Source organism: Mus caroli, chromosome 16, assembly GCF_900094665.2.
Source record: "Mus caroli chromosome 16, CAROLI_EIJ_v1.1, whole genome shotgun sequence".
Classification (NCBI taxonomy): Eukaryota; Metazoa; Chordata; class Mammalia; order Rodentia; family Muridae; genus Mus; species Mus caroli.
The window spans coordinates 56,672,001-56,699,686 of NC_034585.1; the positions used below are offsets into that span (position 1 = coordinate 56,672,001).

The window sequence follows — 27,686 nt, forward strand, 5'->3', positions numbered from 1 at the left end:
GATAAAATCAGGAGTGTAAAATAAAGATTTTATATATATATATATATATATATATATATATATATCAGTGCCAGTTGATTACCTGGGAGTCTGACCCCGTCCTCTGACCTATGTAAACAATACATTCACATGGTGAACAGACATACATATAGGCAAAAAAATCATACACATAAAATAAAAATGACTTAATATTGTAAAAGAAAGAAAATGTAGTCGATACATACCAATAGCAAAGAAGGAGCTATCATAAATTCATTAAGATGTACAAATATTTTGGATAAGTTAATTACCAGATTAAAGTAACTCCATGCAATTCTTTCTGAACTTGAGTTACAAATAACTATGGAAATACCAAGGATCTGTAAAACACAAGAGCTTCTTTGCACATCTACAATGTAAACACATTAAAATATATTTAAAATTATACTATATTTACAAAGACATTTACTCATTATATATACTTTGGTTAATCATTATTGTTATAGACTGTTATAGATTACTTTAAGTGACATAAAAGTATGTTTTCTTATTTTTACATGCTCAGAGTCAAACATAGCCAACCAACCAACCAACCAACCAACCAAATAAATGTAAATAGTGATTCCTAATGATTTTTTCCCTATACTTACAGACAGAGCTAAACATAAGCATCATCAGGAAGATTTTCTCCAGCAGACAATGGGAGCAGATGCAGAGACCTACACCCAAATATTTGGCAGACCTCAGGAAAAAGGTAGAAATCTCCTAAAAGAATCCAGGAAGACAGAACCCAAAGAATCAACAAAGCGATGCTCATAGGAGCTCATAGAGACTGAGGCAGCAACCTTGGAGTCTGCATGGATCTGTATTAGGCCCTCTGCATATATGTTATGGTTGTGTAGCTTGGTGTTCTTGTGAGACTCCTAACAATGCGAGTGATGGCTGTCTCTGACTATTTTGCCTGTTCTTGGACCCCTGTACCTCCTACTTGGATGCCTCTTCCAGCCCTGATATGGCTTGATAGGGATTGTGCCTCGTCTTTCTGCATCTTTTTATTAGTTTTTCAGTTGATATCACTGGGAGTCCTGCTCTGTTCTTAAGGGAAATGGAGAAGCAGTGTGTCCAGGGTAAAGCAGAGGTGGGGAGGTGGGGAAGGTGGGAAGAATAGAGGGAGGGGGGGTGCAATGATACCTCTATTGTTCAAGAGAAGAATAAAAGGAAAAAGAAAAAAATCTTTAAAACACACATGACTTGAAATAACATGAATCAAATAATTATTTTATTTAAATATATTTTCATTTTATTAATTCCATGTTTTGTATTATTTTCAACCTGATAACCTTTGTTGATCATACTAATACTGTATCCTCTGGGTATGAATAGAGATAATTGCAATCCTCAAATTACTGTATCCTATTTAACATAACTATATGTCTATATTTTTATATGGATGTGATCATAAGAATGAATTCTTAAGCCTTCTACATTAAAAAGACAATACTTTTAATTAATGTGAGATGACCCTACAAAGATTAAGGCTTAATGTATTTGAATAAAATAAATTATGAATAATTACAAATGACATTGAATTTCAGACCTATAATCCCAGCAGATGAATTTTCAATAATATATTCAAGTCATTCTGATAATTTAATTTTATGATTACAATATTTACTCATTCATATTAATACAAATCTTATAAAAATTATAGCTAAATATCTCCAATTAAATGTGCTGAAATTGTATTAGGGTAATGTTTTAAATGACAACTGTCAGCATTTCTTCCTAAATACAGATTCATTTGTACATTGAAGGTCAATGCTTCGCTATTATATGTCAAGTAAATATACATGTTGGAATCTACTGATTGTCAGTTTGGTTCATAATGATTGTCAGCCCCACTATTAACTGGAGAGAATGGGCTTGCTCCAATGTTCCATAGAGATTCTAGATGAAGCAATATGTATCAGAGTGACTATATTTCTCATGATACCAGAGAAACCTGGGGCTTAAATTTGGCATTAGTCAAAAGAAAAAAGAAAAGTAAAGGATGTGGAAATGATGCATTGAGATGATTATTTTAAGTAGACAGTGTATAATCATGTCTGAGAAGGTGATGTTTGAGTAAGAAGTTGGACAAATTACAAGTAGACAAAGAGAACTCTAGCAAAGGAAAGGACAAGAGGAGATGCAAACACAGATACACTTTGGTGGGGTGTGATGAAGACAGAGTCCTAGAAAATGTGGTATTCTTTAGTAAAATTGTGATGCAATCTATTTTTGAAGGAATATTGTAGCTACTGTAGGGACTGGGAGAAAGGTCAAAAATAAAGAGAGCAAGAGAGAGAATTTCAAGCTATGGGAACAGGGTTATGATGGAAAGGGTTAAACTGTTAGAAACTGGTTGGACAAAATATCTACTTTTTGTTGTTAGTCATTAGGGAAGAATGAGGTCTAGTTGTATAGATTCAGCATCTATGTGCAATACTGCTATTGTTAAAAACAACAACAACAAAACAAACACACAACAAAACAAAACAACTAGGGCATCCTCTGCTACATATGCAGCTAGAGCCATGTGTCCCACCTTGTGTGCTCTGTGGTTGGTGGTTTAGTTCCAGGGAGCTCTGGGAGTACTGGTAAGTTCATATTGTTGTTCCTCCTATGGTCATCAATGGGAGGAGAGGCCCTTGGTCCTGTGAAGGTTCTATGCCCCATTATAGGGGAATGCCAGGGCCAGGAAGTGGGAGTGAGTAGGTTGGTGAGTAGGGAGAGGAGGGAGGGTATAGGGGATTTTCAGAGGGGAAACCAGGAAAGGGAATAAGATTTGAAATGTAAATAAAGAAAATATCTAATAAAAAAGAAATAATAATAATAAAATGCAAATTTTAAGAAAAGGAAACCAAACAAAACAGTGTAACCATAGCACAGTTTCCTGCCTAGGCCTGGGTTCTACTGCCATCAATTATTTCTATGAATTTGTGGAGGGCATGTGAAGTACATTTCTGAGACACAAAAATATAGAAAGTTTTTACATCAATATAAGAAGACTTACAGGTATGTACAGGTAGTTGATTTGCCTGTCTTTTTAATTAATATACTACTTATGGGACTATGAAGCAAAAAAAAAAATCAGATGGAAAATAAGGACATTAGACTGCATCTGAGTAAATTTCTATGTCTATCTTAAAATTGTAGGAAATGTGTTTAGAAGCACATGGGGCACTGCTCAAATATCAACTCAACAGCAGAACAATGTGCACTGAGTCCAGAAAGTTGATGGCTTTCATTAAAATATTTTAGTTTCTCATTTAATATAACACTTGAGTTTCTTAACTTGTGAGACTTATCGCTCCCCCCTCCCCATACTCCCTCATCTATACAAATAATATACACTGTGTACTTTCAGCACATAGACAATGTGAATGATATTTTATATTTTATGATGATGATAGTCTGTGAAGTTTGCAGATAAGTATAGTTTTCAATCCACAACAACAAAAAAGTTTCTTTATTAAGCAAATGGAGGTTAATAAGGAGAGTTACAACTGGTCAAACTACAGAGAGCAAATGATGAGAGGCATATTCAGCCCCACTTATTATATCTATAACATAACTTCTAAATTATGTCTCAGTGAACCGTGAGGAAGAGGGGGTGAAAAGATTTTAAGAGCCAATATAAAAGGTTGTCTTTTAGACGTGACAGGGGAAGCACACAAATGAAATCTCAAAAATATGGTTTTCTAAACTAGACTTGCAAAAAGGCATTGGTTGGCATTCTACTGTATACTGTGTACATTTTATTTAGCCCCATCTTTGAAAGACCTACAGGCAATAAATTGCTGCTGTGAATACAATAGTTTTTCCAGTCATGAAAACCCCAATAGTCTACCCTAATACCTAGCAGTCAGCCATAAACTCATGTACACGGACAGAGATTATATGGATTCAGTAGGGTGTATGTGTGTGTGTGAAAATATGAAAAAAGATAAGGATAGCATAATAATAATGAGCTAAATTATCACAAAAATTGCCTGTCATCAAAATCCACATCTCGCAATAGTAGATATCTAATGCTGAAGGATTAAAGACTGTTTCTGACTAATTGAATCAATGCAATCAAACCCATCTTATGTTCAGCTTCCCAAAATCTTCAGTTATTTTACAAACCTCTGAACACTGTATTTCTGGCACCTAGCAGATTAATTCCAACGAAGTCATCTCCTTCATCTTCTAGGGCCTCACAATAAACCCAAATAGCTTTTCTTTCACATGCATCAATCATTTAGAAGAATAAGAACACAGAGAAAATCTTTTCCTTTGTTGAAAAACTTGGAAAAATAAGAGTCTAATAATTCTCTTTATGTGCAATGATCCTCTCACTCACTGAATCCCATTGCATCCCTACCTGCAGCTACCCAGGGTTTTCATGAAGGACACCATCGAAGGTGAAAATGGAACCAATAAAAGTTGGAAGAATTTACATATACAGTTTTACTCTCCTGACATTGCATGAGAACTAATTAAAAAATTTCCTCGAAGTATGCATTATAAAAGAATGTAATATAAAATTTAAGCTTACTAAAAATTTATACATGGCAAAATGAGATGGCTCAGTGGATAAGGGAACTTGCCAGGAAGCCTCATTACCTGACTTAGATCCCAGGAATCCAGATTGTGTGAGGTGAGAAAGACTCCTGCGAGTTTCCCGCCCCTTAACCTGTATATTATGACACATAGCTCCTACACAATAAATAAATAAATAAATACTAAGTAATAAATGTGACACTGTAGAATTCAGTCTATTACAGAAAATACCTTTTGAGAAAGAAAAATCATGAAAAACAACATGCGACATTTTGTAAATACTATGTTTATTAAATTTTATTACTGTTATAAATCTATGACAAATATGAATCAATTAGAGATATAAAAGTGAATTTGCCTTTGCGTAAATTATGCTTAAACATATCTGTGCTCACAGTAGAGAAAGTAGTGAAAAGTGGGGCAGTTTATGTTTTCAGTACTACTGCGAATGAAAAATTTCCAAATTATGTAGAATTCAAGATATATTCTAAATTCCTTTGCTAAATTATAACTAAGTATAACTAATTTATGAAAGATTTTGTAGAATAATTTGAATTACTAACAAAATAATTATTAATTAATGACAGCCCAGCTAAACCATGAAAAAACTCTAACATTTTTATGTAGCATATAAGGCATACCCAAAGAGTGCTGTAAGAATGAAAACTAATGATAAAAAACACAAGGTGACTGGTAACCTATAGCATGAGAGCGCATTATCATTTTATGAATTCTCCGTAAATGTTGAGTATAGGTAAAATCTACAGTGAGCAGGCAGATACCAAGTGTGACGAAATCCTCACTTTTAATTCTTTCATTATGATATCTATCAATAGGATATGGAAAATACATGATAGTCTCTTGAGAACATTCACTACTCAGAAAACAACAGTAAATTATGCTAGGAGTGAATTAATTCTCACTTGTGACACTTCCATCATTATATCTATCAATAGGATATGTAATAAAGAGCATATATGGCAGACTCTTTATAATGATAAATACGCAGAAAACATTAGTAAGTAAGACATGGTATTTTAAGTATTTATTTTAAGTAAATCTTTGACTTGTGTTCAATAAAATGAACAAGAATGTGTTAAATGCACCATACCAGATGGTATAATAATAAAAACCAAAGATAGGTTCATTGTTAATAAGACCATATTAATTATATTTTGTGGATTTATCATAATGGCCTTTTATAACATTTTATAATATTTCATAAACACTGTAGGGCAGGTTGTAGGAAATCATGTTTCTCATATTGTTAGCTTAGGGACATACATTTATCCATTATTGTTTCATTAACATTCATTCCTCTCTAGACCAACATTCTAGGAAACAGTTACCTGGAAATCCCTATTTTATAAATCCAAAGCCTATAACCTCATTCTTACAGAGTCATATTTATTTTCTTATATTTCCTTCCTTCCTTGTATTCTATCTCTTATTTACAAACAGTGAACCATTTTATATATTACTTTCATGTGATAGTCTTAAAAGTCTGTATGGAAAAGTGAACATAAAGTTTATATCTAAAATAATTGATTGTTTTAAACTATCCTACTATTTTCCTACTATATAGTATAAAGCAGGATACTATGACCACAAAAATTATAGTCAAAGTCAAAAGACATAGAGATATCTAAATTTTCTATAACAAGATACAAGGACACATGGATTGTCAATGTGCCTGAACTAGAATAGATCTGATATGCTAAATGCTCATATTGGAATTGTATTTTAGAGGCCCTGGGCTTAAAAATGTAAGACAAAGAAGACTTGATCCATTCTGAGTAGGTGCCAGAGCAGGAGGACGTGAGTGAGTGAAGACTAAGAACTAAGAAGAAAATGCCTGACTTATTGTAACTTAAGATGGCTGAGCCTGCACATAGTTCTAGACACTGAGCATAGTCCAAATCTGACCTTCAGAGAGAAAGGTAAATAAGATGTAAAAAAATAAAAAGTAAAAAAGAAGATAAAAGAGAAGTAAAAAAAAAAAAGTAAAATAGAAGTAAAAAGGAAGATTAGATGATAGACAGATGATAGATGATAGATAGACAGGGGAGACAGGATAAAATGAGGGAATGTTTATCCCCTAGTTCTCACCTAAAATTAGACTTCTTGATAAATCTTGAGAATTTATTTTTTTTTTAAAAAAGGAATAAAAAAGCCGGGCGTGGTGGCGCACGCCTTTAATCCCAGCACTCGGGAGGCAGAGGCAGGCGGATTTCTGAGTTCGAGGCCAGCCTGGTCTACAAAGTGAGTTCCAGGACAGCCAGGGCTACACAGAGAAACCCTGTCTCGAAAAAACCAAAAAAAAAAAAAAAAAAAAAAAAAAAAAAAAAAAAAAAGGAATAAAAATAGCTCCAGCCATATATGTAGCAGAGAATGACCTTATTGGGCATCAATGGGAGGAGAACCCCTTAGTCCTGTGAAGGCTTGATGCTTCAAGACATGTTATTAGATTAAACAACTTATAGGGAAAGTATAATTAAATGTATTTTTCAAGCAACCTGTGACTCAATTTATTTGAAATATTAGGATATGGTAAATAAATGCAAATTTATTTATACCAGATCTGTAGAGATTTATAGTACTATATAGTAGCAATATGATTTTTTTTTGTTAAGACAATAATTAATAGTGTTCTTAAGTGATCTGATTTCAATGAAATAGTTGTAAATAACAAAACAATGAGCACTATTCACACTCTAAATCATATTTTTAGAATTCCTTTGTAAGGTTATCATAAATAGTTATAACAAGAAAGGGATATGGCTGCTATTGTTTTATGGTTTCTAGAATATATTTGCTTTAGATATATACAATGATTATTTGATGAATCAAAGAAACTGAGCATTCTAGTTTTCTTTATGGTACTGTAATAAATAGCATAGCCAAAAACAACTTAGGAAGGAAAGCATATTTATTATTTATTTATTATATTGACTTATTCTTCTAGGTCACAATCCATTATTGCAAGAAGTCAGGGAAAGAAATCAAGATAAATTTGAAGAAGAAACCATGGAAGAATACTTCTCGTTACCTCAGGCATGCTCAGCTACCTTTTTTCTAAAGTCCTGGCTAACCTGCCTAAAATGTCACCACCCCTAGTGTGGTTGTCCCACTTATATCAATTAGCAACCAAATGCCCCACAGGCATGATATCCATAGGCCAAGTCAATACACTTCAGCTTCAGTCTCTTCTTCACTGCCAATTCTAGTCTGTATCAAGCTGACAGTAAAATGCTAACTGGTACACTGATTTAATGTGTTGCGCTGTCTGCTTACAATTTAAACTTGACAAGTAAAATATAGTTTCTTATTTGCCAGAAGGTAAATGCATATCACCATCCCACTTATCATGAAGTATTGCCGCTGCTGGCCCAATGGGAAAAACAATGTCTTCAGTTTTCCGTTATATTCTTTTTTTCTTTTTAAGAAAGAATTTCATGCAAACTAGGCTATCCTTGAACTCTCAAACTCACCATGTTTGCATAGCTGACCTTTAACTTCTGACCAATTTGTTTACACTTCCCAGGTACTAGGTTACAGGTGAATGCCACACCCATCTCTTTACTAGCTTTGAACAGTCATTTTCAAAGAGGATTTCACAGGAGAACTCAATCAAGAAAGTCAATGCATATTTTGGCCAGCTGTGGTTCTCTTCATTAGTCTTAGCTTCAAAAAATTTCCCTGATGAGATATGTGAGTTTTTTGTATGTTTGTTTATGATGATGATTATTTAGACAGACATATTCCTAAAATACCAGGTTTTCTTCTATAGGTTAGGACCTCTCTATTCATTGGTTTAGGGTAGGATTATAGTATAGTGCTATGCAGGGTTTAGTTATTACTAGACAGCTGTTGTTTGTACATTAGACTTAAGTGCCACTATCACATCCTATGGACCTATCATGCTAGTCTTGTAATAATTGTGGTTCCTGGGCTTACAGGTGTGTAGGGCTGTCTCAACAACTAAGACTTAGAAGCAATGGAGAAGAAAGCAGAAGGATAAGAAGAGCTGGTGGACTGAGAAGACTGATATGTGATAGTGTCTTTTGGACAGAACATGAATGTTGTTCTTATGAACTTTCAATAAGACCTTCAAAGGCAAGTCCATTTGATAAGACAGAATAGATGGAGGAAAAATTCAAAGGGCTTCACTTCTAGGTGAAGAGTGCTACAGGCAGGATGCTGAAGGAGAAGAACCATTTGGGGTGAATGTGGGAGCTATTGTGTGTGTGTGTTTGTTTGGTTTCTGCTGTCAGGTTGATCAATAAGTCTCTAATCCTATGTCATTAGTCCTAAATACATTGGATTCAATAAGTGTGTGTGTGTGTGTGTGTGTGTGTGTGTGTGTGTGTGTGTGTTTGTAAATGATTATAGGAAAAATAGATGATGAATTTGGGAGAGGGGACATAGAAAGATTGGATTGGGGTAGAGGCAGTGATAGAAATCATGAAATACAGTATCCTTTTATATAAAATCTTAAAGTAATACCATAGAGGACAAACTGTTATTAGTCTGATAGTTTTAATGTAGATCTTCTGATAGTTTGTGATAAGCATGTTTGATTTTGTCTTACTAGTGTCTTCATTTCATCTGCCCCCACCCCCAATATCTGTCTGGATTTAATTTTCCATGGAATACAACAATGTAAATCTTTTCTTTTCATCTCCTACTACACAGTTAGTTTTAATTGGTTATAAATCTGAATTTAATTTAGTTTATATGTTTTTTGGCTCATACAAAGTATATTGATAGCTATTTATTTTCAAAAGTGCATACTACAAATATTTAGTCAAATGGTATGAGTAGTTTCTCATGTTTGTAAATCATGTTTAAAATGAGTTCTGCTGATTAAATTCAACTATCCTTATCCTGACATTCATAATCCTTCCCCTTTCCTTTAAGACAGCCCTTCTCAAATTCCTCTCTACACTCAAAGATTTGGTGTTTCCATCGGTAACTATATCAATGCTACTTAAAAATCAATAAATTAAATTATGAAATAAAAAATTTCAGACCTTCTATAAAATGTTGTTACAAAAATCATGAAGATTTCTCTAGAGTTATGTAAAGATTAGAATGTTGTGAAGTGTTGGTATCTTTTAAAACCCACTTAATGAGCATTTTCACATATTTAAGTGTTAAAAACATCTTATCAAAATCAGAACAGTCCATGAATATATAATCATAGCTTAGTAACCCCTTTAAGTGTTAAAATTAAAAATATATAAATTAAAGGTGATTTTTCCAGGAAAGATAAATGGTATCTCAACATGATCTGTAAGCAAAGTCAAATATAACAAATGAATCCTTCCATACTTAGTGTGACTACTCTTACCCAGTCTTCCCCTGATCCCACCCACGTGGGCTTCCTAATTTTTCTCTACACCTGCCAACTATGGAGTTTAATTGGATTTGTGCTAGATTGTACTTCTTACAGTACTAGCATTTTGCAAATACCAACCATTTTCTTGTGTTTCCCATGTTCATATTTCAGTGGAATTTCCTCCAGGTACAGCCCCACTTCCCCATCAGTCTACCACTCTCCTACTAATGGTTTTCTTTCTTTGCTAATGTAAATATTCAGGGCCCAGGTTTACCAGCTTTGCATGCCTTTGAGCCATTAATGCTAGGGCACCTGTTCTGCCATACCCGAGGGTCCTAGAAGTGCTAATAGCTCTGGGGAAAACCTGCTTAATACTTAATTTCTATTTTTGTGTCATTTATGATATAATTCCAGACTAACTTTGTAATGCTGACTTTTTCAGCCAGTTTCTACCACCAGGGATACAGGCTTCCTTTCCAGCTGATGCATAAACTAAGAGATAGTTTTGTGGTCCTGCTCAGGAAGAGGCTATACTGCTCACCAGCAGGAAATAGATAAAAGGAGATGGATCATCATCTTTCAGCTCTCCCAAAATATTCTGAAACTACTCTCAGATGGGAGTTAAGGTAGCAGAGTGACCTTCCAGAGGAAGGTCGGTCTGGAAGACCTTACAGATGCTACACAATAGTGTCCTAGATAGAACAACCCATGGGCAAAGAGGAAGGCTGAAAATCCCCAAGTTGAGGCTTATTATAACTGGTCAGAGGCAGTGGTGCTCTGACTCCAGAATATCTGTAGATGTCTAAGATGCACACCTCTTTAGTACATATTTAAGGTGCTTATAAGACATGTAATATACGAAGTGGTATAAAGAACTGCATGTAATGGATGGAACGGGAACGAAAGTCTGTACTGTGCAAATGACTCCCAAACATTTCACAGTGTGATATAAAACTTTAGCCCTTTGTGCCACTAACCTCCTTTTTTTCGCCCCATTCTAGTCTCCTTTTGATCTGAATCTCTTGATAAATGTCGTCTCCTTTAGCTTCTAAAGCAAGACAAAGAAAGCACATAAAGTTGGATGTAAACGTGGTTGGTGAAGAACTGGAGGATATAGAACAGTGTGTGGATTAGGTCAAAACATATTATGAAATGTTCAATAAAAATTAACAAAAACTGTTTCATCTCACCAAAGGGCACATTCTTCACCAAGATGAACATCTTGCTTGTTGGCTACAATCCTAAAATACCATACCTTAGGCAAGAGAAAGTATATTACCTTGTTTTCAGTTCTGGCCAAATCTGTCTAAAAACCAATTCTGAATACCACTTCCTATGCAGCCAGCTCTTCACATTTATCATTGGCCTGTTACATTCATGCATTTTAGATCAATGATTCAGAATGAGGCAATCCATGGACTTTCAAGTTACTTCCAGATTTTCTGCACAAATGTCCTGGGTTTTGCATAATAGTCACAGGGCTCTGTAATGATGTCATTAATCACCTGTTCTTTCAAATGTTTCCTCTTGTCCTCCCTCTTATAAAAAGCAATTCTTTGAATTCAGTCTTTGAAGGGCCGTGACTGACAGAGATGAATAGGATACTTAATCGTACTGGCATGTGCCAGAATCTATTCTTCTGGTAAAACCACTTCATGTGAAACTTCTTTTTCACTGGCATTTTGTGGATAATAAAGAACATCCAAAATTCCACACTGCCTCCTAAACCTACTGTCACAGCCATGCTTTCAGCTCCCTAAAAGGCTGTCCGTATCATTCTCACTTCCTGCACATGTACATATTTACCATATTTACAAACTTGTTCCTTTCCCCCTGCTTTCATTTATTCTTTCTTTTAACTTAAGGATCAAAAGCAACTCTCAGTTCTAAAGGATACTCAACAAAGGTGATATTATCTGAGTTTCCTATAATCTCAACCAAAGACTATTAAAAAAGAAAAATAATTGATACTTTTCCTCTAAACAGTTGTCACCTCAGATAAAGGAAATAGATGATAAAATAGAAAAACAATCAGAATACTTTCAATGACATTCTGATTATTTTAGGTATCATATATATAATTATATTGACATCAGATAAGTAACTGAAATATAATAATGGATATAAAGGAATATGGCTTAATCATATATTTATTTTAAAGTAAAGAGGTAATATCTTTATGTTTTTCTACCAAATTTCTTATGCAATTTCTACCCTCAGTAATATTTTGCAGCACAGACAACTCTAATTTGCATAGTAATCCTATTAAATTAGATGCTTCCTTTTTATTAGACTAATGACTTCAAAATATTAGCCACAGCTAAAAGAAATTATATCTTGCCATTTTCTGCTTATGTTGAGGCAAATGAGAGAAATAATTATCTCAATTACAAATAAAAGATGAATGGGTTATTAAATTGGTAGCAAAACAGAATGTTCTGTTTATACTTATTGTACCTGAGTAATTAGTAAAGGGTCTACATTAGTCTCAGGAGTTATGTTGGAAAATAACTGATTTTATTTTACTGTCATATTGGAAGAGATTAGGGTAAACATCATAGAAAAACACCTGCAAGGTCACTGTGCTTTGAAGGGAAACCATTAGGCATTTTCAGCAACTCATAAACTTTTTATGAACTGTGTGAAAATCCAGGAAGCATGTATCTAAATTGTGAGAAAAGATTGTTCTATCAGCTTAAAGGTAAATGTGAAAATATCTAAAATCCCTCCTCCCCTCATTCTTCTTTGAGTTCTATTTTATTGTGTTACTCTAGATTTAACACGGGTCTACTTTTTATGATGAAAAATTGAAGGATGGAAGACAGAAAAACACTATCTTACCAATTCATAAGCACATAAGTATGTCATATTTCCATATAATGTTTCTATGTTTAACTCTCTGCAGCTTTCCAAAACTCCTTTGTGAATGTTTACTTATCATATCAGGCATTAACCTTGAAGAGACAGATACTGAAAAAAATGTCATCACCCCATATTGAATAACTTATATGCTCCCTTAATATATTACTGTGCTAAAACATAAATGTAAGTATTTTATATAAACAGAAATTTCTGAGAAGATTGACATGTTGATATGTAAAAGGATCCAGTGTCCCAGAAAACTTCATGTCCATGTAACATCTGTAAATGCAGCCTTATTTTGAAAAGCAGGCAGTATAAGTGTAGATGAATTAAGATCCTACCAAATTAAAGTATGAGCTGAGTCCTGTCACTGTGTCCTATCATTGCCTTGTGAAGACAGAGAGACAGCCAGAAGGAAAATGGCCATGTGAAGATGCAGGGGGAAAGCCAGTTGTGCCTGTCAACTGGGAGATGAGTATTACTCAGAACCAAAAGACTAAAAGTGACAAGCACAGATTTTTTTTCAGTCTTGAGTGGAAGACTGGCCTTAGTCATTGCAATTTCAGAGACTGGGCCTGTATAACCTTGGGACAATTAATTCCTGTTGTTTTAAGACACGTATCTGTAATTTGGCATATTAACAAGTGGTAACACTGACATTATAAATAAGAACAGGGGTAGTTGGGTTGAAGAATGAAGGAAGGTGTGAGAATAATTTTGAGTATCTCTCTCAAAGGCCTCTGCATGTTGAAAACTTGGTTGGCATCCTATAGTACTGAAAAGAAATGGGTCTTTTAGCAAGTAAATATAAAATAGTTTGATTCTCCTATAGAATAATTTTTTCTATAATATAGATTCTCTTATATAATAGTTTTGATGTTTCTACTAGTAGCACTAAAAAAGAAATGGGGGGTGGGGTGGAAGGGAGCTGAGGAATCTAGGACTGGCACTTCCAGAATTTTGAAGAAAATAAATCTTTTCTCTATATAATGAATTTTCATATACAACTTGGTATAGTAATATAAAGCTAGCTAACTAATGCAATTTTTAAAAATGGCCTTTCACGCCCAAAGAGTCTTTCACTTAATAACTCAATTTCAAATGTTGTTATTTATGTCAATAGACATTTTCTATCCTTAGAAATATTTACTATAATGTAAATTAACTTTAGTGCTATTGATATGTAAAAATCCAAATGATGAAAAATCAACATTTCTAATTTTAAGGTTGTAATTCCTAATGTTTTAGGATTTTAAAATTTTATGTTCAGGAAGAAAATGCTCTGCCTTGAGAATCATTTAGCTCACTAAAGAACAGTATCAGGATAGATACTTTCTGAAGACTAGTGAATCCTCCCACACTCAACTTTCAGGGCCAAGGGAAAAATGATCCACCATCATTTATTGTGAATATATCCATTAAATAACCCATAATATATCTGTTCAGTCAGAGTAAGTATAAACACTGAAAGACATTTGAGAAAAAAATATAGAAGTCATTAGTTTTCAGCAGAATTGTATAGACTGTTGAGCCCATAGGAGGCTACTAAATACATGTATACAAGAGAGGATTCTGATATATAGATATTAGGTATTAGATTTCACACAGCACTTTTAATCCTCTTAATCTCTCCCCAATTTCTTTCTTATCCATCACCCTTCCTTATTCATACAACTCTGTGTCCTCTTTAGTCAAACACATTCAGCCCAGTTAATGAACCCATATGGATATGTAATCATCCCCTGGAATGCGGCCAACTTACCTGGGACTATGCTCTTAGAGAAAACTGCCTTTCCCTGTCCCAGAAGCTATAAATGGCATAGGTTTGGTGTAAAGAGTTTATAAATACCTTGATTCTCCATGCAGAGATATAATCTAGACTGCATGTTCACAGTTGTATTCCTTATTCATTTATTTATTTATTTATTTACAAATTTCTTTATTTACATTTCAAATGTTATCTCCTTTCCTGGTTTCCCCTCCAAAAACAAAAAAAACAAAAACAAAAAACAAAAACAAAAACAAAAACCAACCCTATCACTTCCCCCCTTCCACTGCTCACCAATTCACTCCCACTTCCTGGCCCTGGCATTCCCCTATATTGGAGCTTAGAGCCTTCACAGGACCAAGGGCCTGTCCTCCCATTGATGATAGACTAGGCCATCCTCTGCTACATATGCAGCTAGAGCCATGAGTCCCACCATGTGTTTTCTTTGATTGGTGGTTTAGTCCCAGGGAGCTCTGGGGGTACTGGTTAGTTCATATTGTTGTTCCTCCTATGGGGCTGCAAACCCCTTCACCTCCTTGGGTACTTTCTCTAGCTCCTTCCTGCTTGTGGACGTTGTACATCGTGGTGCGCACTAGGCTCCGCACCACGATGTACAACGTCCACAAGGAGCTAGAGAAAGTACCCAAGGAGCTGAAGGGGTCTGCAACCCTATAGGTGGAACAACAATATGAACTAACCAGTACCCACAGAGCTCGTGTCTCTAACTGCATATGTAGCAGAAGATGGTCTAGTCAGCCATCACTGGGAAGAGAGGCCCCTTGGTATTGCAAACTTTATATGCCCCAGTACAGGGGAAAGCCAGGGCCAAGAAGTGGGAGTGGGTTAGTAGGGGAGTGCGGGTGTGTGTGTAATGGGGGACTTTTGGAATAGCATTTGAAATGTAAATGAAGAAAATACCTAATTTAAAAAAGAAAAGAAATGAGCAAGGGTTGGTATTCTGATATCTTAAGAGAAAAGCTCAACTGAACTACATTTTAACATTGGTTTTTCTCTCTCTACTTTGCTGTTGTGTCTATATTTGTAGCTTCATTAGTTTCTTTTTGTTAATATCAGATCAGGATAGGATAACATATTTACCTTAACGCACAAAGACAAAATGATAAAACAAAAAACTGTTTGACCCTGAGTACAAGTTGTGTGCACGTCTAAACAGAGAGTAAGTGCCTAAGCAGAAGGGGCTGCCTAGGATTAAGATGTATTAAAGTGCACTTGGGAGGCAGAGGCAGGCAGATTTGTGAGTTAGAGGCCAGCCTAGTCTACAAAGTTTGTTCCAGGACAGCCAGGGCTATACAGAGAAACCCTGTCTTGAACCCCTCCCCCCCCCAAAAAAATGTGTTAAAGTGCATTTTTAATTAATTAACATCGTTTTTTGCTTCTGAATTGAAATTCTTTATTCTGAAGCAAAGTGGAGATATTGTCCTGGTTTTATAGAGTATCATGAGGTTCTAATATCTAACAGGTCTACTTGGACAAATAATACACTAAAAAAGAAATAATTGTCATGCATTGGATATAAAATATCCTCAGAAGGATGTAGGAGTTGAAGAACTTAAGATGCAATTGCACACTAGCTTCACCATTGGATGAATCTACTTATAGTACACATGAATGAGTTATTACAAGTTGGGGCTCATTCAAAGAGGTGATTTATTGGAGCATGCCTTTAAAGAGTTCATCTTTTAACTGACCCCCTTTGTCATCTACTGTCTTTTTCTCATTTCTGAGAGTCTGAAGGTGAGTAACTCTACTCCCCCATGGCCTTCCACCATGAAGTTTCTGTCTTCCCATAAATTCAGAGCCAATAAATTAGTTAACCATAAAAAGAACCTATGAAACTGGACCAAAATAAAAATTTTCATAGCCTTTCTCTCAGATAATTTTAATTATTAGAGCAGTCTAGACAAGAAATATAACCAGAATTTTCTTCTACACCATAAAAATGAAGATAGTTTGTCAGCTTCCAGATCAATATCAAATGATATACATTTTTCTTAAGACTTGCATGTAATAGAATACTGGTATCTGAAAACAACCAATACTTGCATATACATTTTTTTATATAAACATGAGGACATTTGGAGAGATCTTAGCAGAAAATAACAACTTAATACCATTCTAAAGTCATAATAGATGTTGATAGGAATAAAACTGAAACATATTTTCATAATATTATAATTTTTCTAAAAAGTTCTGGTATCTGAGTAGTATAGCCATTTTAGTCTTAGTGTAGTTATTGAGAACTGAAGAAAAGACTTTTGGTATAATTAACAATTATTCTGGCACACCAGAAATAATCCAGTGATGCTCTAAGCAGATTATTATTAATAATCACTTAATTAGTATAATGTATTAATCAATAAATAAAAATAACTGATGTTTGATGATTACATGTGTCTTTTGCCATATATTGATGATATGGAAAATGTTCACAGCTTTATTTAGAGCTGACAATAATGAATCCCTTGTATCTGTGCTACAGAGCATTACATTTAAGGTAAACCACTTAACTAAACTATAACTTAAATTTGACAGTCAAAATAAAAAAAATAAAAATTAATAAGACTTTTCCAAGACATTGTGCTCACTATGTATAAACATTCAAAGGAAATACTTGTATATTTTGTTTTGTTTTGTTTTGTTTTGTTTTGTTGTTTTTTGAGACAGGGTTTCTGTGTAGCTCTGCTGTCCTGGAACTCACTCTGTAGACCAGGCTGGCTTAGAACTCAGAAATCGGCCTGCCTCTGCCTCCCAGGTGCTGGGATTAAAATACTTACATATGTATATATGCAGACCTTGTTTATATATCTACTTGAAAAGCTCCTTTAGTTTTATATTTGCATTGTGCTCTTTTTAATTATAGGGGTGATGAAAAATATGTAAAGCATTACATTTATTAGTCAACAAGTTTTGTTTTGCTGAGTGAAAAGGAAATAAATCATTTTAAGACTCTACTTTGCTTACTATGCTAAATTATCTCAAAATACTAATTTCATGGGGTGTATATTATTAAAAAAAATCCCGTTCAACATTTAATGCTGACCTATGCTTTAAAAAACATAGTGCTTTGTTCTCTAAACCTGCACTTCATCTATAAGCCATTAAAGATCCATATGCTCTGCTTTTTATTATCTCTGTAACATTGTGCAGGATTAATAACTTACTGGGGTTAATATTTCCCAGATGGGATTTAGCAATCAGCTACTCTAAAACAGTCATTAATTGTCTAAAAGTATATTATGTCTTCATTTATTTGTTTAAAAAGTTTCCAAGTTTTTTACAGTCCTTGTATTTCAAAGGTACATATCTTTCTTTCCATCTCTGAACTTGAATTTTATAAGAAAACTGATTATAGCAATATGAATCAGACTAGATAAAAACACAAAAATTAGATGCAAATATTTAAACCTTCCAACCTGTACTTAACTTTTTCTGAAAAAGAACACACTTAAATGTTTGGTACAGTTTTGTGGTTTCTCCACAGAGGATTTCTGTACAGTTAATAATAGACTCTTCCATCTTTAATTAGATTTGCAAAATATAGTCTTTGACCAGTATATTATTAAAATATTGTCAGGTATGCATCTACTATTTCTCTGTTAAAACCACTTTTCTTGCACTTCTAGCATACTGTACTAATTGTCTTATTTAATTCTACATACATACAAAATATCTAGTTTCTTATATCATATAACACCAATTGCAGAATTACACTAGTGCTTCACCACACATTTAAAAAGTTTGAGTGACATGCTGTGATAGGCATTCCTATCACATTCCTGAAATAAAGTTTCCTTAATTCATCTTTAGTAGTATCCGTTTTCCAGAAAAGACTCTGAATCTTTACTGACTTTAGTTACAGACCAGAGAACTGGGTTCTGATAGCCAGAGACAAATGTAAGGCACAAGAAATGATGACTATTTCAGAAAAGNTGAAAAGGAGCTAACTAAAGCTCAGAAATCGTCAGATGATGAATGGAGAGTGCCAGGTGATGGCCATCCTACATATCTACAGATGATGTAGGTTAATAAGAAGAGGAAAAACTTAGTAGGATAGAGACATGTTTGTGATAAGACACCCATCGAAACACTACTTGATTGACTGAAGGAATCAGCTGGAGAGAGACTCGAAGCACGAGAATAAACCTTGGTGAATCATGAGATAAATAACAAGAAGTTAAATGAGCCCAAGATGAAACTGCAGAAGGATACTGGTTGAAAGACTTCATGGAAATAGAATCTGCAGGATATTCTACTTGCCCATGGGGTAGAAGGGCAAGCTGATTATAGATTGTAACCAATTAATTGTATTAAAAATACCTCCTATAATATGTTAACTTTATTGTCAACCTTTACTATTGATTTCCTAAAGTATTTATATGGCCTTGTATGAAATTTAGATGTAGACAGATGTATAAATGCAATCACGTTTATGTATTTAAACAATTCTGGTTAAAATAGATTTTAAGGTGCTGAAACAAACAGACAGATGAACAACCACCACAACAGTCCATTAGTTGAGACATGCAACACAATAATTATTTTTTTAAAATAAAACCAGAAGTCCATATATCAAGACTTAGAAGTATTACTGTAAAAACAGCAACAAAGAAAATACTATATATATTATGTAATCAACGACTGGTTTAAGTATGCTAATACTTTTCAAAAAAGAAGTGATTACAAGGGGACATTAAATCCCTTTATTAATTTAAATTATTAAATTAAATCTAAAAATAGCAGAGCCACTGAAAAAATTCAATTCAATTCATACTGACTTTTAAGTGCTCCAGGAATATGAAAGCAATCACTTATTTACAGATAGTAAACATTTCACATCTGATTTTCTAAATTTCCATTACTTCTTGTCCTTACCTCAAAATTAAATTTACCCTGTTTAATAGATGCTTTTGCAGCTAATGAAAATATAAGACAGCAATCAATTTTTGTTGTTTTTGTTCAGATGCTATTCAAAGCAGATGGGGAAAAGGTTACAGGAATTGTAGTTGAATATCTATTAAATATTTGTATTTTATGGCCTCTAATACACTACACATATTCATTCATATGTTTCCCCATGCTGCCTGTATGCAGGGAGGCCATTTCCCTAACTCACTACAAGAGTCGATGGAAGAAAGCCAGTAGTTTGGCAAAAAAACCTCATGGTTCTGTGTTTTCCTAAAGAAGATTTTAGTGTTTGAGCTTTTTTCCCTCTTTGCTGGTTTGTCTCAAAGTAGCTGCACTTCTCCATTTGTCATTGCTATCATTATTTCTATTATTTCTACAAACTACTATTAGGCTTACAGCAGGAATTTACAGCCTGGCAGTCTAAGATAAGGAAGCCAGCTGCTTCTTCTTTTTTTATTTTGTTTGTTTGTTTTTTTTTTCGAGACAGCGTTTCTCTTTGTAGCCCTGGCTATCCTGGAACTCACTTTGTAGACCAGGCTGGACTCGAAATCCGCCTGCCTCTTCCTCCCAAGTGCTGGGATTAAAGGTGTGTGCCCGATTGTGGTGGCACACGCAGGTAGGATTTGCTGAAGGAGGCAGAGGCAGGAGAATCAGGATTTCGAGGAAGCCAGCTTCTTAAAATTGACATATATGTATACATATATTGACTGCAATGTGATTATTCAATATATGTGTATATGAATATGACAAAAATCAAGTTAGGGAATTTGCTTCCAAACGACCTAATACTTGATGATCAAGAGGTTTGGGGTGGTGAATGCTGTCCAGAGTGCAAGTGTGTTGTTGACAAGGGCACAGTCATGTCAAGGACCAATACCTCCCACATGGGAGTAATACAGCCTTCCTTGAGAGAGGCACAGAAGAATGACAAAGCTTTTCTGTATTTTCAGTGAAAACTATTTTCTCATTCCATCTCTACCCCACATAGGTCATGCAGAGCTTGGAAATTTAGCAACCACAGTGTTACTTTAAGAGGCACTGATTCTCCTAATCACCTACTTTCTTAAGGCCTTTGCTTTCTTTCTACTTTTTTATTATTATTAGATATTTTCTTTATTTACATTTCAAATGTTATCTGTTTTCCTAGTTTCCTCTCTGAAAACCTATTATCCCTTCCCCACTCCCCCTGCTCACCAACCCACCCACTCCTGCTTCCTGGCCCTGGCATTCCCCTACGCTGGGGCATAGAGCTTAAGGCCTTTTCTTATCTTTTCTCATGATTTCTACTTACAATTGAGTAGTTGTGCTTTAACAACCACAAGACTTCTCTATCATGCTGGACTATATCCTTCAACGGAGAACCAAAATAAGTCCATCCTTCCTTATATTGCCTATGGAATACATAATGTTCCAACAGTGTGTAGTATAACTAATATAGAAAATGGATAATCTAGAGTTGTGCTGTTTCTGTGATAAACCTGACCTTGTGGATGGTATGCCTTTGGATCTCTTTTATCTTAAGAATACTCGAAAGTCTCTAACTCTGGGCTAGAAAAAGCCTGGAAAGCTGTAGCTGGAGATCTGGAGATTAATCAGATATTCTAACAGGAGGGAGGAAACAGTTTATTCAGCTTACAGTTCAACATGGCTGTTCATCACCAAAGGAAGTCAGGACTGGAACTCAAGCAGGTCAGGAAGCAGGAGCTGATGCAGAGGCATTGGAGGGATGTTACTTAATGACTAGCTTCGCCTTGCTTTGCTCAGCTTGCTTGATTATAAAACCCAAGGCTACCATACCAGCCCAGAGATGGTACCACCCAGAAGGGGCTCTTCCCTTTTGATCACAAATTGAGAAAATGCTTTACAGATGGATCTCATGGAGGCATTTTCTCACCTGAAGCTCCTTTCTCTGTGATAACTCCAGCCTGGGTCAAGTTGGCCCAAAACCAGCTAGGAAGTGAACTATTAGGAACTGACCATGTTCTCCTAAGGGGGAGAAATCAGTCTGTCTATGTCCTGAAGAACTGAGTTAAGCTGAGGTTGAAAGTAATGAATTACCATGCTTGTTGGCAGTAGGACTTGGTAGCATCACTCACACAATACTAGTTTTGTAAGCTTGTAAGATGCAAAACAATGATTTTTATGAAGTTTGGCTGGAAGGTTTCAGTGTCACCGACTCAATCCATATTCAGCAGAATCAAAGTCCCTGCAAGAGGGCTGGAGAAGGCTTTGTATAAACCTGTGATGATGAGTTCTAAGTTGCAGCAGAGCTGCCAAAATGTTGCATATACCAGACCCCTGAATGCTTACTAAAGGCACTAAGTGGCTTCAAAGTGATACTATGTATACTTCAAGCAGAAGAACTAGGTAGGCAGTTCTACTAAAGCCATTTAGAAGCCAGATGATTGCATCAGGAGCCCTAGATACTGGGTATTATGCAGCAGCTCTCTCTACCTCTTTTAAAATTCCTCTATGGTTGGCAATTAGCATGCAATGTCAAATTCCTCCCTTTCAGAATGGGAATGTTTTAACTCAAGACCATTTTATATCAGAACTACTTTTTTCCGAGTTTTGTATAAAGACACTGTCTTTAGTCTCAGAAGACTTAGAATAATATTAAACTTTGTGGAATACACATACACACACATATTTGTATACATATATGTATATATATATATATATATATATGTGTGTGTGTGTGTGTGTGTGTGTGTGTGTGTATAAATAGATAAATAGATAGATATATTAAGATGAAAAGCCTGTTTGGAATTTTAGATATTGGACCAAATGAATTTTGCCTTATGATGAACATGAGACATTGGGACAATGAATGGAAAGTTAGGGCTCACTAGTTATATGGCTGAGTGTCAAGCTGAGAGGGAGTTGTTGTTTTTGTTAATAGTGATCATCAAAGTGACTAGATCTAGGGTGGCTTAGGAGATAAACATCTGGGATTGGCAAAGAATGTCCTATTAGATTGTTTTAATTGAAATGGAAAGCACCATTCTCATTGTGGCATCATTCCAGAGTGACTGACTGGGACAAATCAAGGATGAATACTACTAGCTTGGACAGGAGCCTAACATAGCTGTCCCTGAGAGGCTCTGCCAGAGCCTGACAAATACAGAGGTGGATGCTCGCAGCTAACCATTGGACTGAGCACAGGGTTCCCAATGAAGGAGCTGAAATTGTTTGCAACCCCATAGGAAGAACATCAACAACCAGCCAGATCCTCCAGAGCTCTCAGGGACTAAACCACCAATAAAGAGTACACATGGAGGAACCCATGGCTCCAGCCACATATGTAGCAGAGGATGGCTTTGTCGGGCATTGATGGGAGGAGAAGCCCTTGGTCCTGTGAAAACTCAATGCCTCAGTGTAGGGGAATGCCAGGGAGGGGAGGCAGGAGTGGGTGGGTGGGTAGGGGTACACCCTCATAAAAGCAGTGGGATGGGGGATGATATAGGGGGATTCCATGGGGTAAGCCAGGAAAGGGGATAACATTTCAAATATAAATAAAGAAAATATCTAAGGAAAAGTAAAAAGACTACTACTAGCTTGTATCTTTCTCTTCTCCTGCCCATGGATGCAATAGGACCAACTTTGTCAAGTTAATCTCCAAGATTTCTCTGACACATTGTACTGTATGTACCTATGAATGGTGAACTGAAAATAACCTTAAGTTTATTTTGGCAGCTACTTTGTTCAAGAGAGGTACAAATTATCTAAAATAGTACATTAAAAATAGACTATAAATATTAAGGAAACTGGGTAAATGTATAATGACAAGTCTGTGATTTGAATTTGTTTATGAGTTCTTATGCTAGACAAAGAGAGAAGACTCATGTAAATTATTCTTAGACTTCTGCACAAGCACTGAGATATTTTGGCATACACATATATACATACACACCTACACTCATGCAAAGTAAATAAATGTAAAAACGAAAACAACTAATGTATTTTCATTTAAATGAAAATTAGAGTAATTTGTGATCATTTAGTGATCTTATAAAAGACTTTAAAATTCTTAAGAAGGAAGAAAATTCATATGTCAGCATACTTTGGGATATATACACAAAGAAAGGACAGAGAACAAACTTAAACACCACCCTTTGAAAGTTTCAGAGATCTAGCTAGATTTACATTGCTGTCATGCTTTTATCTTGATCACAGGGGCCACACAGGGATATTTAGGTAGTGATTGCTCAACTGAAGCCAGTATGTATTTTAATAGAACAAGCTCTTGAAAGCTGTGACCAAAGGATGAAAGATGGGTTTCAAATTTGGTACTTCCATTTCTCAAAAAATAAAAGAGAAGCTTAGATGTTTATCATGGTCCTCAAAAGACAGGCTCCGTTGTAACATTGCAAAAGCCTTTCGTCTGTAGGGTGCTTTTTCTTGCCACTAAAAGAAGAAAGTCTAGGGCTGGGGAAGGGGAAACTGAAAGGGGAAGGAGGAGAAGTGTATATAAAAGAATAATATTGAAAGGAAGTCATCAAACATGGAAAAACAAACAGAATCATACTTTTCCTGTGTTTGCCTTTTAAATATTTCAAATTTCCCTATTTCTTTCCTACAAAAAACCTGCTTTTATGATCCTGTAAGTTGAACATTTGTCCTCCAGAGTTATGTTCTGGGTAACTAATCCATCAAGTTATAGAGCACTATTATTATAATAGCACCTCATGTCAACTTTCGCTTTAACACACATGTATTCATATATAACATATAATATATAATATATAATATATATGTATTCATATATATAATATATAACATATAACATATAGTATATAATATATAATATATAATATATAATACATAATATATAATATGTAATATATATTATGTGTTGTAGAGCAAATAATGCTGAATTGACTGCTCACAATTTAAAGACCTTAGCTACTATGAGATCTGAGGTGACAAGAATGAGTACACACATACACCTTCATGACAAATACTCACCATGCTACTTTTCAAATAGTTCTTGTTCAGTAGAGGGATGTATACATGAATTTCCATTTCACTTAGATTAAGAGAACACCCCATTTTACTTACATTTGTTTGTTTTAAAAAACATTGTAATGATAAAATATTTTTGAAGGGCTACAGAAAAAAAATTACATATATATTGTAAAGGTAATTCCAGATGAAGAAAACAAGCAATGTGTACAATGTTGTGTTTAGATTTTCACTTATTCAAAATATTTAGAGTTATCCCAATGATAATAATAAATTTTGTTTTTTACATCCATGAAATTTTTATCCCTGTAACAATCTAAGGAAATGTGTACTATTAATGTATTCTTCTTTTTGTCTGTATGGAGAGCAAACAGCTCTAAAATATCATATGAAGGCCAATGAGATGGCTCAACTAATAAAGCTGCCTATTGCCAACCCTAGGAACTTGGAATTTACAAAATGGAATGGGATGGCAATAACTGTATGCTATTCTTTGTTGTCCATATGTCAGTCATGATGAACATACACACAGAACAAGCATACATGCGTGCACACACACACACACACACATACACACATAACGACACACATGCACATACACTAAAATGCAATAAAATGTCATCAAAACACTAATATTAATGAAGTATATTTGTATAATTAATCTATCTATTCATTAAATCTGAATGCAGTTATTTGAAATGTGAAATAACAGAAATGAAATTAACATAGTGGACATTTAAACACCACTATATATATATTGTGGAGCTTCTTCAAAGAAAACTTATTTAAATTGCATCTTGGAAAGCAAGGAAAATTAACATTCATTTTTAGAGAAGTTATCATTAAAGTTCTTACTTTCTGATTTCATATATATATATATATATATATATATACATATATATGATTATGGTACATAATGACATGATTCAAAATGAAATACTAAGGTCTAGGACTTTTGATAAGTTATTAAACTACTGAAGTTGGCATACTATATAAAAAGACCTATTAGTAGATATTCCATTTTCTCTTGAAATACATTCAATTTCTGACTCTTCGTGTGATAAAGAATTATGCGGGGAGAGTATGGGGGACTTTTGGGATAGCATTGGAAATGTAAATGAGAAAAATACCTAATAAAAAAATTTAAAAAAAAGAAAACTGTGATATGTAAGTGATAGACAATATGGTCATTTCTCCAGCTTACTTTTAATTTAAAACTACAAATATCTTGTAAACAGCATTCAGTACTAGGCTCATCTGTAGCTGTTATTTAGATATGAGAGCAATTTTCATAACTCTAGTAACTGACTTGGTTAAATTGGAGTCAGTATGATTGGAATGAGAATCACGTAGAGAACCGAGAAAATAACTCTGCCAATGAGTTTGAGGATTTCTGAGACTAAATAATATTTAAATGAACACAATGAGTAAAACGACACTCCCTTATGTAAGAGGGGGACAACCCACAAAGCACAAGGCTGGAAGGGTAAATTCACAGTGCAGGATGAGCTTGGATGGTGTCTTTCTTACCCAGTCCTCAGTTACAGCGCCCCATCGTCTTTGGACCTTTTGATTGGACAGCTTAAACTGGTGAATATTTTCTTACATGTTGCATTTAGACATAAGAATTGAGAGAGAAACAACTGCTTCCCTCTGAGTCTCAGGATTTTAGACTTCTGCCACTGCCTTTCTGGCAAATTAAGTTTTAGTTCATTTTGAAAACAATAGCTTTTGTAATCTCAAATATAAATTAGAATTTTATGGAAGTTTTACATTATATAATTATCAGTATATGCAGTGAATTCTAGAAATTTTGATAACTAATAAGAGACATAACCTGAAAACCTCAATAAGGACTTTTATTAAAGAACTATATTCATATAAAATAGTATAGATAAACTATATTCATATTAAACAGTAAAGATAAAATTATGATACCTAAAAATACATTTTCTCAGAAACTATGGTGAGCATTCTTTCAGAATAAAATGAAGCCTTTTACTTTGTAATTATAGATTGACTATGAAAACAATGACAGAAGTAGTCAAGTAAAAAAGTGAAGATTCTGCTCTGTATGAATGTTTTCTTTCAGGGGCAATTGTTGAATCAATAACATTTGCTGTAAAATGTACATTGTAGTGAAAGGTTCTAAAACATGAAGACATGGCGATGTATTTTTTTCCTATCAGATTCATATTTGAGGTTATGATAAAAGAAGCAAAGTAAACAAATCATAAGGAACTGATGAATGAAAACATTTGTAGGAAAAAATAAACTGTTGAGATTATTTACTTGTACTGATTACTGAATTGTTTTTTTTCATAGAAAAAGAATAAGTAAAAATAATCACAAATACCCAGTTTAGCTTAATATAAAAAATAAGTAGAAATACACTGGGATATAGAAATTATATAAAATGAAGTGAAATATATAAAAGCTCACTAATAACCATAGCTAAAGTATCAATACCTAGGAAGTAACATAATTTTATAGATTACACATGTGAATTAGCCTTTAGAAGCAACCTTGAAGATTACATAAAGATGTATCACCTCACCAATTTCCAAATCAGTTTTGTAGTACCTATTTTTTTTTTTATTAAATGATATATTGCTCATGTTTATTCACTCTAATTATATGTTTTGTCTCTGAGGAAATACATTTTCTATTACCATATTTAACCTGAGTATAGAAAAAAATCATAGATATGTATGCATGTATATTATTTTAAAGAAAACAGGTATAAATTTTCTAAAAATCCCATTCTTAAAATGGAATATTAAAGAACAACTATTAATTTAAAAGAAAATAAGAAAACAACATTATTTATATAGCGTTAACATTCATTAACAGTTCAGTTGGACTTTAATCTTTTCTATGTGACTTAAGTGATATACAAAAGTGCCCACACATCTGTGGTTCCTCTACCTTTCATAGAAGATCCTACAAACCCAAGATAGAAAGTAATGTAAAAACATTCATGACATTCAAACTTACCCCATTTAATGGATATGTTTTCCATCCTAGTTCTCCCATCACTGTGGTTGTATCAAGCAACACAACTAGAATTAAATAGATAAAGCTCACATAAATATCTCAACAGATTCAAACATACATCAACATTAGTAACAACCTTAATATGATATAAGATACAATTTTCTAAACGCATGAAACTCAAGAAGAATGAAGACCAAAGTGTGGACACTGTGCCCCTTCTTAGAATTGGGAACAAAACACCCATGGAAGGAGTTACAGAGA

General features: G+C 34.3%; 1 protein-coding gene across 2 annotated transcripts in view; it reads right to left on the reverse strand.

Moving 5' to 3' along the window:
* Epha6 (EPH receptor A6) overlaps window positions 1-27,686 on the reverse strand; it is an 882,350-nt gene that overhangs the window by 784,070 nt on the left and 70,594 nt on the right. For both annotated transcript variants that reach the window (XM_021184474.2, XM_021184473.2), the window contains exon 2: window positions 27,426-27,490. Coding sequence is in view for 1 of the 2 variants with exons in the window: in XM_021184473.2 (XP_021040132.1) it covers window positions 27,426-27,490 (65 nt within the window). In the remaining variant the exon portion in view is untranslated. The remainder of the gene's footprint in view (window positions 1-27,425; window positions 27,491-27,686) is intronic.